The sequence below is a fragment of the Mytilus californianus genome, unplaced genomic scaffold, assembly GCF_021869535.1.
Source record: "Mytilus californianus isolate M0D057914Y unplaced genomic scaffold, xbMytCali1.0.p SCAF_3, whole genome shotgun sequence".
Lineage (NCBI taxonomy): Eukaryota > Metazoa > Mollusca > Bivalvia > Mytilida > Mytilidae > Mytilus > Mytilus californianus.
Window position 1 is genome coordinate 120,938,948 of NW_026262679.1, and position 18,228 is coordinate 120,957,175.

General features: G+C 32.9%; 1 protein-coding gene across 2 annotated transcripts in view; it reads left to right on the plus strand.

The window, feature by feature from the left end:
* Nucleotides 1-18,228, plus strand: part of LOC127735980 (nucleolar protein 14-like) — a 46,662-nt gene that overhangs the window by 18,868 nt on the left and 9,566 nt on the right. For both annotated transcript variants that reach the window (XM_052246469.1, XM_052246470.1), the window contains exons 16-18: nucleotides 1,636-1,698; nucleotides 3,679-3,769; nucleotides 10,398-10,470. In XM_052246469.1, coding sequence (XP_052102429.1) covers nucleotides 1,636-1,698; nucleotides 3,679-3,769; nucleotides 10,398-10,470 — 227 coding nt within the window. The remainder of the gene's footprint in view (nucleotides 1-1,635; nucleotides 1,699-3,678; nucleotides 3,770-10,397; nucleotides 10,471-18,228) is intronic.

The window sequence follows — 18,228 nt, forward strand, 5'->3', positions numbered from 1 at the left end:
GGGGGAGGGGTTTTTCACATGTCGCGCTGTATCTCAAAAACGATTTATGATTATTGCTTAAAATTTTACACACTTCTTAGTTATATTAATCTAAAGATATATTAATCTAACGATCTGTATACCTTTTGGTTTTGATTCAAAATTTTATTTTTGAGATATTGATTTTTTTTTTTTTAAAGGGGGGTTTTTACATGTCGCGCCGTATCTCAAAAACGATTTATGATTATTGCTTAAAATTTTACACTCTTTTTAGTTATATAAATCTAAAGATCTGTATACTTTTTGGTTTTGATTCAAAATTTTATTTTAGAGATATTGAGTTTTGTAAAAAAAAAAGGGGGGTTTTCGCATGTCACGCCGTATGTCAGAAACTATTTATGCTTATTGCATAAAAATTCACACACAAGACGACGGGCGTATCATGCGCTCATGGCGCAGCTGTTTATTTTATTGTTTTAAACAGAGTTGTCATGAGTGACCCTTAAGTTACTTTCTTGAAATGGAGATGCTAAAGTGATATAATATCTCTACAGTTCACATGTTTTTATCTGTTTTTGCCTTGCCTTGACACTTAGGTGTGCTGTTTCCGGTGGCCCATCATCAATGCTTGCATTTTGTTTATTGACTTGACAAGCTGCCAGTACTGATTGATCATCAGATCGAGAATCCGATTTGTTTCACATGAATTTCCTTCAGTATTTGCTATTATGCAAACTCATTTTTTGTGCAAAAACAGAAACATGTTCAAAAATATTTTAATTTAGTATCAAAATACCGGACTTCTTAAAGTGCACATGTGATAATGTTTTACCGCCTTTTTCACCTTTAAAGTGAATGAGAGGATTTATTCCTGTTTGAAATTTTGAGATAGTTTTGGAATTTTCCTACTGAAATTTGGAAAAATGTAGGGGTTTTGCTTTTGGAAATGGGTCCGAATACCAGACCATGTGGAATGCTAGAAAAATCCATGCAGTCTAATGATTAAATCTGCCTTGGAGGTGTAATGGCTAGCACCTTGAGTTGGATTCCAGCCAGGTCAAACCGAAGTTTGTAACTTCATATTTAATGATACTCTGTGGAGATCATACTTTTTAGGGGCCTTGTTTGAGGAGTGGTCTAAGTAGTTTGTCTACTGTATCACTAGCCTGTCAACACTGAGGTTGTGAGTTTGAACCCTGCACGTGACAGGACTAAGATTGTCAGTTTTCCTGCCGAAGATAAGTGGTTCTTTCCCAGCTTTCTGGCTTCCTCCACCAATAAAAACTGACTTCCATGATATAGATAATAGTGCATAAAGTGGCGTTAAACACCAACAACAATCAATCAATCATACTTTTTAAAGAAAGAGCAAAGACTCTTCTGCACAGGAGTCCTAGTAAAGTGTCCAAGTATATTAAAATGTCTCTGCAGACCATGTCATTATTTTAGGAAAGCAAGAACAGTTTAAGGAAAGATTGACAAAACACAAATATAGATCCTTAAAATTACATTATTTGGTTGACTTATATTGTTAGGTTCTTTATCACAGCATATTTAATATATTTGACTGTAAGATTTTCACATGTGTCAAAAATATTATCAAAAGGTTATATGTAAAAATCAAATACTTAATAATGTTTTTTTTTTGCCTTGCAGACACCTGTGAACCATGAAAGAGATATAGCTGTTGGATTATTTTTATGTAATTTATGTTTAGAGGTAGGTAATAAATTTAGTCAATATATGCCATGGTAGATTAAATAAAAAGACAATAGTCCTTTAATCCAAATGGAATTTAATGTTGTCATACAATAAAAGACATTTATGGACTAGAAAATTCCTAGATTTTATTACATTTATCTTTCATTTTTAAAAAGCATTTCAACCTAGAATTTATTATACTTTAAATTACTTTATTGTGCATATCTTGTTAATTCAGATTGGATGGATTTATGAAGATAAAACTCATTTTTTATTTTTAAAACTACTATTGCCTCTTAATAATACATGTACTGCATTATTTTTGTTAGTTTTTTTTTTATTCCCTATATCATGTATATGTCACTCTATGTCCTGTCTGTCACTTTGTCCATCACACATTTACTTGAGTAAAAATAATACAATATCAATCATGTTAGCTTAAAGTACATAAATATTAAGATCTAGGATCAGGTCTTTTATGGCAGAAATTGGTTAAACAGTTTTGTGGAAAATTTAGTTACAGTTGAAAAAAAAGGTATTTTGAGAATTCAGTTTTGTTTGCAAGATAACTAGAGCAAAAATTTGTAAGGGTTCTGCGGAACCCAGTGTCTTGCCTACTTTTGCTGTTAATCGCAGGCTCAACAAAATGAGGAACATTTTTTTTATAAATATTCCTCTCTATACTATCTTTTGATTGTAAGCTTCTGTCCAAGTTTGGTAAAAATCCAGGATAGTTTATGAATCTAATCAATGTTTTAAAAACTTAAACTGCAGACTGTATGTAATGTTAACTGGAAGAAAAACTAAGTCCATTTATAAGTAAAATAAGGAAAAAATGGAACAAAATTTTAACAAAATTTCCTTTTAGATACTAGCTTTTAATCATAAAAAAGCTGCTGTCCAAGTTTGGTACAAATCCAAGATAGTTTAAGAAAGTTATTAAAATTTCAAAAACTTTAACCACAGAGTGAATGTAATATTTCCCGGCAGAAAATCTAAGTCCATTTATAAGTAAAGTATGGAAAAAATGGAATTTTTTTTTTACAAAATTTACTTCTGGATACTATCTTATGATCATAAACAAGCTTCTGTCCAAGTTTGGTAGAAATCCAGGATACTTTAAGAAAGATTTTAAAATTTCAAAAACTTTAACCACAGAGTGAATATTTGTGGCCGCCGCCGCCGCCGACGACGGAATGTAGGATTGCTATGTCTTGCTTTTTCGACAAAAGTCGAAGGCTCGACAAAAACGATCTGATTTCAGTAAGTTTCTCCATGAAGGTATCTTGATTTAGTTTGTCAATGGAATCTGTTGGACAAATGATTTTAGGGAAAATATTAATTTAAAAAAACACAGGGATTTTGAGATTCGAGTCTTGTTACCAAATAACTTCATTAAAAAAAAAAAAAATCAAAAGTTTTGTGAATTGCAGCTAGAGATAGAAAGGTCATGGATAAATTTTTAGCTGAAAGAGATTGGATAAATGATTTTGGAAAGAAGAAAAAATAAAATGGTGAAAAAACAGGGACTTTGATAATTGTCTTGTTTTATACACATTATGAACATTATTTAGAATAATTCAATTTCCATAAAAGTATTTTCACTTTCCTTTTTTCTTGTTCGCATATTTTCCTTCAGCTCGTCAGCTTTATATTAACTTTTTGCAAACTCAGCAAAAATCTTTATTACAATTTCTCAATGGTGCACACTATTACATGTTTACAAATTCAGTTAAGTTGCATGAAAATCATGAATACTTAATATAATTTTTATGTACAAATACGATATACAATGCATGTGCTTTTATAAATAAATAGATAGAAACATCCAATGTGTATTTTGAAGATGGTCTAAGTGATTGGGGATTTATCATACAATCATGCATTAGTTAGTGGTGTTAATTATTATTTAAAAAGATTTGTACTAGATTGTTTGGTCAGTACATATTTCAGTCAATTCTATTGTAATGCTATACTTGTTTTTTCTTCTTATTTTAGTATATTTATTTATCAAGACGGTTTGTTCCAGAAGCTATCAACTTTCTTCATGGTCTGTTATATATAGCATCAAAGAAAGACCCCAATAAAAGTAAGTACAATGTTTGATTTCAGTGTATTGCAGAGTTTTCCTAATCTTGTATTTGGAGTATTAACACCTAGGATATTCTGGCTTATTTTCAACCCCAGTTATATGTACAGAAGTAATTAAGTAATTGCTGTTTTATTTTCAAAATTTTTGGGGGGTAAAGATTGTTTTCATGCAATGATAACCCTTAAGTGACTGGCTTGATAGTTATCAATTTTCCAAACTTTATCACTACTTTTGATATAAACAAAACATAAAACATCATGCATTGATCTCATCATTCTATATATCCTTTCCAATCCATGAATTCATCAAGAAATTTATCAATGAAATATATGTTCAGATATTTAAATTACAAAATGATGCTTGTGTATAACCATACTTGTCAAGAAAATTACATAAATTGTGCATGAATCTATCTGTTCTTAAAGTATCATTGATGTCATTGTTAAAGTAGTATTTAAAATTGAAGTTATCTTCCTTTGTCCATAATTGTAGTTGAACCAACTATGATATTATCTCCAGTTCTCCCAGTTCATAGTATTACCTTCCAATACTTAATACAATGCAATGCTTAATTTCTAAAGCAATTGCTTTTATGCTATGGCAAGACTGCTATTTTTGTGACGTAGATTCATGTGACAGGATGCCAAACTGGTTCAAATGCAAAATTTAGGTTCTTCTTCTGCTATGATAAATTTCCTATGTTTTTATGATTTATGAACAAGTTCAGTTTAAGACTGGTGAAGTTTCTAAACATTAATTTATAGATGTATTTTGCATTTTTTCATGTTTTCCAATTGACTTTGATGAATTAAGTAGAAATCTGAGTGAAAAAGTGAGTTTTTATTAGTGTCATTTTCGTTCTTTAGTACATTATCGTTTAAGTGCTAGTTGTTTGAAAAAAAATTAAGAACTAGGCATAATGAATTTGTAGACTGGTCATATGATATTTCAAAGAAACAACTGTTTATGCCAACAAATTGAAGTTTTTTTTTTTACTTCCTTCACTCATAACTCGAGCATACATTTACATTAAATGATTCTGATTTTCGGCTAAATAATGTTTCACTTCATTAAAACATGATTACAATGGCCTTAAAGGGATGATCCGCAAAAAAAATGAAAAATTGATATTATGTTCATTATGTATAAAAAAGCACAAATTCATAAATATTAATGTTTTATTTTCCTACATAAGATATCACCATCGATTTTAAATTGAGAATATCAATTCTCTACATGTAGAAATCTTGACGGCGTCCTGGTTAAAAAAAAAATGTGATAACTATAAACCACAAAGTACCTAAACAAGCAGGGACTAACATAGTGGTAATTAAGTGTCAAAATCTCTTGTCAATCGTACGGTTGTTTTACCCGACAAGGTAATGACAAACACAGTCAGGAGCCTCTAGCCTTTGTTAGTCTTGTATTATTTTTAATTTTAGTTTCTTGTGTACAATTTGGAGTTTAGTATGGCGTTCATTATCACTGAACTAGTATATATATTTGTTTAGGGGCCAGCTGAAGGACGCCTCCGGGTGCGGGAATTTCTCGCTGCATTGAAGACCTGTTGGTGGCCTTCTGCTGTTGTCTGTTCTGTGGTCGGGTTGTTGTCTCTTTGACACATTCCCCATTTCCATTCTCAATTTTACATACACAGTCTCACAGATCCAAAAAAAAGAATTATACCAGACATGGTTTCTACCTATCGGCTAGCCTTTTATTTTAATTAACTTGATACAGAATAATGTTTTTTAAAATAACTATAGTCTGTAGATTTTAAACTGTTTTTTTTTTTTACTAAGTTTATGAAACAGATAAATATAGGGAAACTATAGTATTACTTTTATAGATTCTCTCATAGTTCAAAGTCATGATTAACTAGCGGTGTTCCGTGTAAAAATGTTTTCAAAATCTGATTTGTTCATAACGCTTTTATGTAATACATTTATTTAATTCGTTCCTTCCCTAATTTGATCATCAGCATGGCTAACGGAATTATTGCCAGAAGTATTGTGAGGTGACATGTCCAGGTATTCAAGTGATTTCCTGTCAGGCTTAAAAACTCTTATTACACAATTACGTAATGCAGGTTTATGCATTGTTTAAAAACTTACACACCAAAGACATTAATCCATTCAAAATGACAACATATTCACACCTGTAAAAGCTTACATTTGAGGCTTAATTGCCCTCAGGTAAAATAAACGAATAGTTTTACTAAATGCTTATCTATTTGAGAAATAAACAATGCTTTTCTGAAATAACAGACACATTCTATTCACATAGACTTTGCGTTGAAAAGAAATTATTGAGGTAAATAAAAACGAAATATATTTTCAGTTCAATATCAGTAAATAATTTGTGTTTAATAAATATTTCCGGAAAAAAATCGCAACTATTAATAATTAAAATTAGATCGAAAATATATACCATAAGATTTTGTATTTAATCAATGCAAAATGTTACATGTGTGTTCATTTTCTTTAATTCGTCTTTTGTGGTTATTAGCTATGAGAAACTGTCATCTGAGCGTTTTTTTAATTACAGAAAAATTCGACAAGCAATTAAGACTTTAACAGATTTTATTTTTTCCCAGCATTCACTAAATCAAGTTAAAACGTCACAACCCCATGACGTATGTCAACCAAAAAGTTACAAATACTTGATTTTCTGAGTTATTAGAGGGAATATAAATTTAAAACTTTGTGAATGTGTTTTTAGCTCACCTGACCTGAAAGGTCAAGTGAGCTTTTCTCATCACTTTGCGTCCGTCGTCCGGCGTCCGTCGTCCGTCGTCCGTAAACTTTTACAAAAATCTTCTCCTCTGAAACTACTTGGCCAAATTTAACTAAACTTGGCCACAATCATCATTGGGGTATCTAGTTTAAAAAATGTGTCCGGTGACCCGGCCAACCAACCAAGATGGCCGTCATGGCTAAAAATAGAACATAGGGGTAAAATGTAGATTTTGGCTTATATCTCTGAAACCAAAGCATTTAGAGCAAATCTGACATGGGGTAAAATTGTTTATCAGGTCAAGATCTATCTGCCCTGAAATTTTCAGATGAATCGGACAACCCTTTGTTGGGTTGCTGCCCCTGAATTGGTAATTTAATGGAAATTTTGCCGTTTTTGGTTATTATCTTGAATATTATTATAGATAGAGATAAACTGTAAACAGCAATAATGTTCAGCAAAGTAAGATCTACAAATAAGTCAACTTGACCAAAATGGTCAGTTGACCCCTTAAGGAGTTATTGCCCTTTATAGTCAATTTTTAACCATTTTTCATAAATTTTTGTAATCTTTTACAAAAATCTTCTCCTCTGAAACTACTTGGACAAATCTAACCAAACTTGGCCACAATCATCATTGGGGTATTTAGTTTAAAAAATGTGTCCGATGACCCAGCCAACCAACCAAGATGGCCGTCATGGCTAAAAATAGACCATAGGGGTAAAATGTAGATTTTGGCTTATATCTCTGAAACCAAAGCATTTAGAGCAAATCTGACATGGGGTAAAATTGTTTATCAGGTCAAGATCTATCTGCCCTGAAATTTTCAGATGAATCGGACAACCCTTTGTTGGGTTGCTGCCCCTGAATTGGTAATTTAATGGAAATTTTGCCGTTTTTGGTTATTATCTTGAATATTATTAAAGATAGAGATAAACTGTAAACAGCAATAATGTTCAGCAAAGTAAGATCTACAAATAAGTCAACTTGACCAAAATGGTCAGTTGACCCCTTAAGGAGTTATTGCCCTTTATAGTCAATTTTTAACCATTTTTCATAAATTTTTGTAATCTTTTACAAAAATCTTCTCCTCTGAAACTACTTGGCCAAATCTAACCAAACTTGGCCACAATCATCATTGGGGTATTTAGTTTAAAAAATGTGTCCGATGACCCAGCCAACCAACCAAGATGGCCGTCATGGCTAAAAATAGACCATAGGGGTAAAATGTAGATTTTGGCTTATATCTCTGAAACCAAAGCATTTAGAGCAAATCTGACATGGGGTAAAATTGTTTATCAGGTCAAGATCTATCTGCCCTGAAATTTTCAGATGAATCGGACAACCCTTTGTTGGGTTGCTGCCCCTGAATTGGTAATTTAATGGAAATTTTGCCGTTTTTGGTTATTATCTTGAATATTATTATAGATAGAGATAAACTGTAAACAGCAATAATGTTCAGCAAAGTAAGATCTACAAATAAGTCAACATGACCAAAATGGTCAGTTGACCCCTTAAGGAGTTATTGCCCTTTATTGTCAATTTTTAACCATTTTTCATAAATTTTTGTAATCTTTTACAAAAATCTTCTCCTCTGAAACTACTAAAACAAATTTAACCAAACTTGTCCACAATCATCATTACGGTATCTAGTTTAAAATATGTGTCCGATGACCCCGCCCGCGAACCAAGATGGCCGACATGGCTAAAAAATAGTACATAGGGTAAAATGCAGTTTTTGGCTCATATCTCTGAAACCAAAGCATTTAGAGCAAATCTGACGAGGATAAAATTGTTCATTAGGTCAAGATCTATCTGCCCTGAAATTTTCAGACCAATCAGGCAACACGTTGTTGGGTTTCTGCCCCTGAATTGGTAATTTTAAGAAAATTTTGCAGCTTTTGGTTATTATCTTGAATATTATTATAGATAGAGATAAACTGTAAACAGCAATAATGTACAGCTAAGTAAGATCTACAAATAAGTCAACATGACCAAAATTGTCAATTGACCCCTTAAGGAGTTATTGCCCTTTATATTCAATTTTTTACAATTTTCATAAATTTTGTAAATTTTTGTAAATTTTTACAAAATATTTTCCACTGTAACTACTGGGCCAAGTTCATTATAGATAGAGATAATTGTAAGCAGCAAGAATGTTCAGTAAAGGAAGATCTACAAACACATCACCATCACCAAAACACAATTTTGTCATGAATCCATCTATGTCCTTTGTTTAATATGCACATAGACCAAGGTGAGCGACACAGGCTCTTTAGAGCCTCTAGTTTATGTTATGATGAACATATTTAGATGATAAGTAAAAAATCGTGGATTTTCCCTTTAAGTTAACGTTTGATTCATTTATTGTCAATAGCCTTTTCTGTCTTTTCTGATCAATATAGTCTATTGTCCACTACATGGTGTAATTCTTTTATATAAGTATGAAAACTAATATAAATTACAAAGACATTGACTTACCAACAATTATAGGACTCTCTAATTTTGATTAGTTCCCACTGCTTAATGAAAACAATCTTAACCCTTCAGTGCTTACAAGCACTTTGATATGCATTTGTTTTTATATGGCCGCAAAATTTTTCCACTTGTATTATGGTATGACGTCGTCGGTGTCGTCTTTGTCCAAAAACATTTGTTTTCCAGACAACTTGTATGTAGATTTTTGATTTTGGGCCCGGTTTTCAAATTAGTCCACATTAAGGTCCAAAGGGTCCAAAATTAAACTAAGTTTGTTTTTAACAAAAATTGAATTGTTGGGGTTCTTTGATATGCTGAATCTAAACATTTATTTAGATTTTTGATTTGGGCCCAGTTTTCAAGTTGGTCCAAATTGGGGTCCAAATTAAACTTTGTTTGATTTCAACAAAAATTGAATATATGTGGTTCTTTGATATGCTGGTACTAACCGTGTATTTAGGTTTTGGATTATGGGCCTGTTATCAAATAGGTCCACATTGAGGTCCAAAGGCTCCAAAATTAAACTTTTTTTGATTTCATCAAAAATTAAATTCTTGGGGTTCTTTGGTATGCTGAATCTAACCATGTATTTAGATTTTGGATATTGGACCATAATAGGTATATGTCCTATTTCTGTACTTCGACCACATTAATTCTGTGTCAGAAACCTATGCTGTGTCAAATATTTAATCACAATCCAAATTCAGAGCTGTATCAAGCTTGAATGTTGTGTCAATACTTGCCCCAACTGTTCAGGGTTTGACCTCTGCGGTCGTATCAAGCTGTGCCCTGCGAAGCATTTTATTTGTGTTGAAACAATATGAATTTTATGAGTGCTTATGAATTTGACCAAGATAGGATTCATTGTACACTGGACTTTAGATAAATGTACACACAACATTGCTTCTATTTCCTTTGACGAAAAAGTGTACAGTCATTCATATATTATTCATAATTTGCAATTGATCCCTATTTTGATATATTTCATAAAGAACAATATTTTTCAAAATAGGAATTTTAAATCTTCTCCGATTTTCATCAGCAAAAAACTTTTAAAAATGTTACCAGTTTGTTTTGATGCAGCCTTGTTTTCACTTACTTTTTTCTTCCTAGAAACACAAGTTTATTTTTCAACTTTTTTGGTTGATTTATACAGTGGTTTCTTTTGTTTTTTGTGTTTAAATCATCAGTAAAAAATATTTGAAATTTTTTTTTTTTTGACAATAGCCATAAGAAAAACACTGTAAATTTGTGTTCGGAATTTCAATACAGTAAATAACATATCTGCTACATTTTATGTGTTTTTAATGAAAAAATTATTCTTTTTTTTTTTTTAAATACACTAGGCAAAAATTTGCTCACATCAACAAGATTTCTCCACTACAGTGTAATTATAACCTTTGTCTTTCAGTTGAACCTGTGATACCTCCATTTAAACCTGTTGGTAAATCTATCAACTTACTGGAGATAAAGAAACCAGTCAAGTAAGTTTGTTATAGACTTGGTGATTGGTTATTAACTACTGGTTTACCTAAAAATCAGCAATTATTTGCTTTGGAAATATCTATATTTAGTTATTCTTGGGTGACCATGATTATTTGCTTTGGAAGTATCCAAATTTAGTAATTCCCGGGTAATCAGATATTAATTTGCTTTGAAAATATCCATATTTAGTAATTTCTAGGCAATCAGATGTTTATTTGCTTTGGAAATGTCATTATTTAGTAATTCCTAGGCAATCAGATGTTTATTTACATTGGAAATATCCACATTAAGTAATTGCTGGGTGATCAGGTGTTAATTTGCTTTGGAAATATCCACATTTAGCTATTCCTGGTGATCATATGTTTTATTTGCTTTGGAAATATCAACATTTAGTCATTGCTGAGTGACCAGATGTTTATTGTCCCCTGTGTAATGTGTTGCGGGGGACATTGAAATACAGGGCATCCGTCTGTCCGTCTGTGTGTCCGTCCTTCTGTCCGGTCTTGTTAGCGCTCTCACAGGTACAATTTTTGCCAGATTTTTATAAAACTTATACTATAGGTAAATATCAGCAATATCTCGGACATGTGTGTGAGTAGTATTATGGTGGCCGATCGACTTTTTTCAAAAGAGTTATGACCCTTGGAAATATTAAATTTATGGAAAATGGCCTTGTAGCGCTCTCACGGGTACAATTCTTGTCAGATTTTTATAAAACTTATACTATAGGTTAATATCAGCAATATCTCATACAAGTTATATAATGGTGGACGATCGACTTTTTTTAAAAGAGTTATGACCCTTGGAAATATTAAATTTATGGAAAATGGCCTCGTCAGCGCTCTCATGGGTACAATTCTTGCCAGATTTTTATAAAACTTATACTATAGGTTAATATCAGCAATATCTCGGACAAGTTCTATAATGGTGGAAGATCGACTTTTTTAAAAGAGTTATGACCCTTGGAAATATTAAATTTATGGAAAATGGCCTCGTCAGCTCTCTCAAGGGTACAATTTTTTATAAAACATAGTATACTATAAGTAATGCCCTTGAAGGTCTGTTGGAAATATTTAGTATACAATAAAAAAAAAAATTTTTGTCCCCCGCCATGCTTTTTTTTTTATAAATTGTTTTAAAGAACAACAACAAAAAGTGTTTTTTTTTTTAGATATTGCCCCTTGATCGATAAAACATGTGCAACGCGGGGGACATTGGAACTCTGTTCTTTTATTTACATTGGAAATATTCACATTTAGTAATTCATTGGTAATCAGATGATAATTTGCTTTGGAGATATTCACATATTATCATTCCCGGGTAATCAGATGTTTATTTGCTTTGGAAATATCCATATTTAGTAATTCCTAGGCAATCAGATGTTTATTTGCTTCGGAAATATCCATATTTAGTTTATCCTGAGTGATCAGGTGTTTATTTGCCTTGAAAATATTCATATTTAGTAATTCCCAGGTTAATCATATGTTTATTTGCTTTGGAAATATCCATATTTAGTTATTCCTGGGTGACAATGTTTATTTGCTTTGGAAATATCCATATTTAGTTATTGCTGGGTGATCAGATGTTTATTTGCTTCTGAAATATCCATATTTAGTTATTACTGAGTGATCAGGTGTTTATTTGCCTTGAAAATATCCATATTTAGTAATTCCCTGGTGATCAGATGTTTATTTGCTTTGAAAATATCCATATTTAAAAATCCCAGGTGAGGAGATGTGTACTTGCTTTGGAAATATCCATATTTAGTTATTCCTGGGTGATCAGATGTTTATTTGCTTTGGAAATATCAAAATTTAGTTATTACAGAGTGATCAGGTGTTTATTTGCCTTGAAAATATCCACATTTATTATATCCTGTTTATCTAATGTTTATTTGCTTTAGAAATATCCATATTTAGTAATTCCCTGGTGATCAGATGTGTATCATCTTCACTAGCCAAGGGTTACGATCCAGTCCCCTCCTCTCCACCCTTGGCGGATTAAGATAGAATATAGGATCCACGAGGTAATGATTCCCATTGGTCGCAGTTGTAGCAAAGATGATCACATGTAAATGTAGAAAATGTAAATCAACAATTGCCACGTGCTGATTGTGCAACAAGTCTTTACCCCCAAATCCTGTTCCTGTGTATATTTCTCGCGAAAATGTTGGAATGTCAACATATATTTTCGGTTTCTGCTTCATGAAATTTGTAAACACTAGACACAACCTTTTTAACACCTCCACACTGAAGAGAGTTCCAGAGCTACCATTGGTCAAGAATGATGTAGTCGGAATGGGCGTGACTTTTATCTACTGGTAGATGGCGTAGCATTGTAATCACAAATGTTGGCTTAATCTGCCAAGGGTGGAGAGGAGGGGACTGGATCGTATTCCTTGGCTAGCGAAGATGGATGTTTATTTGCTTTGGAAATATCCATATTTAGTAATTCCTGGGTGATCATATGTGTGTTTGCTTTGAAATATCCATATTTAGTAAATCCTGGTGATCACATGTTTATTTGATGTCCTCATTCATTTTTATGACAGTAGAAAAGATAAAAAAAATCCTTCAAAAGTATCACTTCATAATTTTTGTCAATATGTCCATAACAGTCAGGCATGGTTTGTGTTAGTTCAGTACAGGTACTCACAAATATTTTTATATTAGTGGATAACATATAATGTAGCCATAATATACAAGTCTTAGATACCTAATTTTTGTATTAGTTGTTTTTGGTTTTGAACTAGCTTTAAGTAACTGTGAGTACTCTAAGTGTGTCATTTGTGTCTTTGTTATTTATTTTTGTGCTTTGTATCAATCTGATTAGTTAAGCCTTTTAACTAATTTACGGCGCACAAACTTTGTGATTAAATTTTATGAAAAAATGAGGCAAAAGACACCCAATTTTTATACGACCGCAAACAAATTTTTGTGGTTGTATATTGGTATGACGTTGGTGTCGTCGTCGTCGTTGTCGTCCGAAGACACATTAGTTTTCGCACTCTAACTTTAGTTTAAGAGAATGGATCTCTATGAAATTTTACCATAAGGTTCAATACGACAAAAGGAAGGTGGGGATTGATTTTGGGGGTTATAGTACCAACAGTTAAGGAATTAGGGGCCAAAAATAAGCATTTTTGTAACTTCCAGACATAACTTGTGTGTAAGTGTATGGATCTCTCTGACATTGTACCACAAGGTTCCATATCACAAAGGGAATGCTGGGATTGATTTTGGGGGTAATTGCCTCCAAATTTTGAAGGAATTAGGGGCCAAAAAGGGGCAAAAAACAAGCATTTTTCTAGTTTCATGACAATAACTTGTGTGTAAGGATATGGATCTCTCTGACATTGTATCACAAGGTTCCATATCACAAAGGGAATGCTGGGATTGATTTTGGGGGTAATTGCCTCCACATTTTAGGAAGTAGGGGCCAAAAAGGGGCAAAAAACAAGCATTTTTCTAGTTTCATGACAATAACTTGTGTGTAAGTGTATGGATCTTTATGAAATTGTACTACAAGGTTCCATATCACAAAGGGAAAGCTGGGTTTTAGTTTGGGGGTAATTGCCCAAAAAGTTTAGGAATAAGGGGCCAAAAAGGGGCCAAAAATAAGCATTTTTCTTGTTTCCAGACAATAACTTGTGTTCAAGTGTATGGATCTCTCTGAAATTGTACTACAAGGTACCATACCACAAAGGGAAGGTTGGGATTGAGTTTGGGGGTGATGAATCATAAGGGGGTTCAAAAAATTTGGGGGGGGTGGGGGGGGGGGGTGGGGTTTCCCTTTTTTTTTCTTTAAAATTTTCCATTTTAAATTGGTTATTTCTGATTTATATATAAAAGCAAATAATAATGATATGGTTTGAATAGGTAAATTAAAAATTTTTAAGTTCTTAGACCACTTTCATTCTGTGTCAGAAACCTATGCTGTGTCAAATATTTAATTACAATCCAAATTCAGTGCTGTATCAAGCTTGAATGTTGTGTCCATACTTGCCCCAACTGTTCAGGGTTCGACCTCTGCGGTCGTATCAAGCTGCGCCCCAGCGGAGCATTTTATTATTTGATCATTTGGTAGATTAATGTCAAGAGTTTCAGAAAAGGTATCACTCAAAGGCATTGAAATTCTAGTTTGAACCAAATTTTGGGGGAATATGTGACATTTTCATGCACATTTTTGCAATATTTTATGGTAAATAAATGCAGAATCTTGCCATGGATACACAAAAAGAAATTATATTTCACCCATTTTAACTTTTGAAAATCAAATCTATGGAACATACTGATTACATACATATGCACATGTATGACACAAACAGTTGGTTTAATGTATTAGAAAGCCAGGAATAGAAGATGATTAAACATTTTGTGGTTCAATTTTAATTTCATTTTCTAACTGTGGAGTGCTACCTAAGTTTTGGTGGTCAAGTCTGTATCTCGGATACTATATAAAGCAGCAGGTCAACTATATTTGATGTATGGAATGATTTTGATATGTACATGTATGACTGGCAGGTTTTATCTGACCTTGACTTCATTTTCATGGTTCATTGGTCAATGTCAATTTTTGCTGATATTTGGTTTTATTATTGTCGAGCCTGCGACTTCTGTAGCTGAAAGCTCGACATAGGGATAGTGATCCAGCGGCGGTCACGGCGGCGTTATCAAACTTTTTAAAAGCTGACTATTTCAGAAGGTAGAAGACCTGTATCCTTCATACTTTGTATATAGATGCTTTACGTTATGAAGTTTCCGTCTGTCATATGTCCATTGTCCTTGACCTCATTTTCATGGTTCAGTGGCTACTTGAAAAAAAGTTAAGATTTTTAGTATTCTGAATTTCTCTCTTATTATGAGTAATAGGATAACTATATTTGGTATGTGCGTACCTTGCAAGGTCCTCATGCCTGTCAGACAGTTTTCACTTGACCTCAACCTCATTTCATGGATCAGTGAACAAGGTTAAGCTTTCGTGGTCAAGTCCATATCTCAGATACTATAAGCAATAGGTCTACTATATTTGGTGTATTGAATGATTGTAAGGTGTACATGTCCAACTGGCAGGTGTCATTTGACCGTGACCTCATTTTCATGGTTCAGTGGTCAATGTTAAGTTTTTGTGTTTTGGTCTGTTTTTCAAGTACTATAAGCGATAGGTCAACTATGTTTGGTGTATGGAATGATTGTAAGTTGTACATTTCTGTCTGGCAAGTATCATCTGACCTTGACCTCATTTTCATGGTCCATTGGTCAATTAAGTTTTTGTGTTTTTGGTCTGTTTTTCAAATACTAATAATAATAGGTCAGCTATATTTGGTGTATGGAATAATTGTAAGGTGTACATGTCTGTCTGGCAGGTATACTCTGACCTTGACCTCATTTTCATGGCTCATTGGTCAATGTTAAGCTTTTGTGTTTTGGTCTGTTTTTCAATTACCATGAGCAATAGGTCAACTATATTTGGTGTATACAAAAAATTAAGATGTATATGTCTGTCTGACAGGATTTATCTGAACTTGGCCTCATTGTCATAAATCTTTAAAAATGTTAAGTTTATGTGATACTTTTAGTAAAACCTTTATCTTTAAGACTTTCAAGATAAATAAATGGTCAGTAAAGCAGGTGACACATTTCAGCGTGTGCACTCTTGTTCAGATACTATAAGCAATAGGTCAACTATTTTCGGTGTAAAGAATAATTGCAAGATGTATATGTCCGTCTTGCAGGATTCATCTGACCCTTGACATGATTTTCATGGTTAATTGGTCAATGTTAAGCTTTCATGGTTTTGTCTGCGTATCAAATTCTTTAAGCAATAGGTCAACTATATTTGGTGTATGGAATGATTGTATGGTGTACATGTCTGTCTGGCAGGGTTCATCTGACCTTGACCTCATTTTTATGGTTCATTAGTCAATATAAGGTTTTCGTGGTTTTGTCTGTTTATCAAATACTATAAGCAGTAGGTCAACTATATTTGGAGTATGGCATGATTGCTTGGTGTACATGTTGTCTGGCATGGTTCATCTGACCATGACCTCGTTTTCATAGTTCATTGGTCAATGTACAATTTGCATAATTAGGTCTCTTTCTCAGATACCATAAGCAGTAGGTTAACTATATTTGGTGTATGGTATGATTGTAAGGTGTACTTGCCTGTCTGGCAGGATTCTCATTTACAATGATCATTGATAATGCTTATTATATTTTAAAATTGTAGTGAAACCTTCATGTTACACATATACAATTTCAACATAAATTCAATCATGATAAGTAATTCAGACATTTCAGTGTCTGCACTCTTGTTTTAGCTTGTTCTTATCTTGTGCTGTTACACCACTGTCCTGGGTTATGGAAGGATTGGCATGCCGTCAAAATTCTGTATGTGCCTGTCCCATGTCAGTAACCTGTAATTCAGTGGTTGTCATTTGTTGCTGTATATCATAATTGTTTTTGGTTAATTGTTTTGTACAATAATTAGGCCATTACCTTTCTCTTTTGAATTGTTTTACAGTTGTCATTTCTGGACCTTTTATAGCTTGCTATGGATTTTGCTCATTGTTGAAGGCCATATGGTGACCTATAGTTGCTAACCTTCTACGACATTTGGTCTTTGGTGGAGAGTTGGCTAATTAGCAATCATACCACATCTTTTTATTTTTATAAGAAAACTATGTCTAATTGTCAAGACCAATACAGGGTCTGAACCTGCATCACTCCATGTAATTGATTCAGGTTGCATGTATACTGAAGCATAACTGATCATTTTTTTAATTGAAGGCAAGAAAACTTTGACAAGAATTTTCCTTGTTCAATGAGTGTTGTAAAATTTCAAACTATCCGCAAACAGGAAGTGGCTGCACAGCAGATGTAAAAATTGCTTACTTGCTACAACTAAACATTATCAAATATTAAACTATTCCCTTCATAGAAGTACAAGAAAACTTTAACAAAAATTTTCTTTGCACAATGAGTGTTGAAAAATTTCTAACTATCAGCAAACAGGAAGTGGTTAAACCGCGAATGTAAAAATTGGTTACTTGCTACAACTCAACACTATCAAGCTGCAGACCAAATATAAAATCCTTCCCTTCAATAGGAGCCAGGAAAAGTTTGACGAAAATTTTCCTTGTACAATGAGGGTTCTAAAATTTCAAACTATCTGCAAAGAGGAAGTGTCTACGTTGTGGCTGTAAAAATTGCTTACTCGCTACAACTTAACATTATCGAGCTGCAGACTAAATATCAAATCATTCTCTTTCATAGAGCCAAGAAAACTTTGACAAAAGATAGGACAAAAAAGAATTGAAATATTTCTCCTATAACAAATTTTAATGGTACAAAAATGTATCATGTAAATATATTTTAGTTAATCTATGACCTATGTAAACCCTCACTATAAACTTAAATTGATGTAATATATCATTATGTGCAATGTAAAGAATTTGTTTCACATTAACATGATGATATGGCCACTTCATATATCTTGGCCTCCTTGGTTGTACTGTCTCCTGGTGTAATACATCCTATGTAGAGTTGTCCTGTTGGAGAGAATGCAAGAGACCATGGAAATTCTATGTTTATGTCCTTTGTTTTATAATATATCATCAGTGTGCCAGCATTGTTCAGGATATGAAGTGTATGAGTATCCAGATCAGTTACAATAACATTGTCTCTAGGTGTTGTCACTATGTCTGTTGGTAAGAATGGTATGTCCTTATTGATCTCGGTATCTCCTGTATAGATATT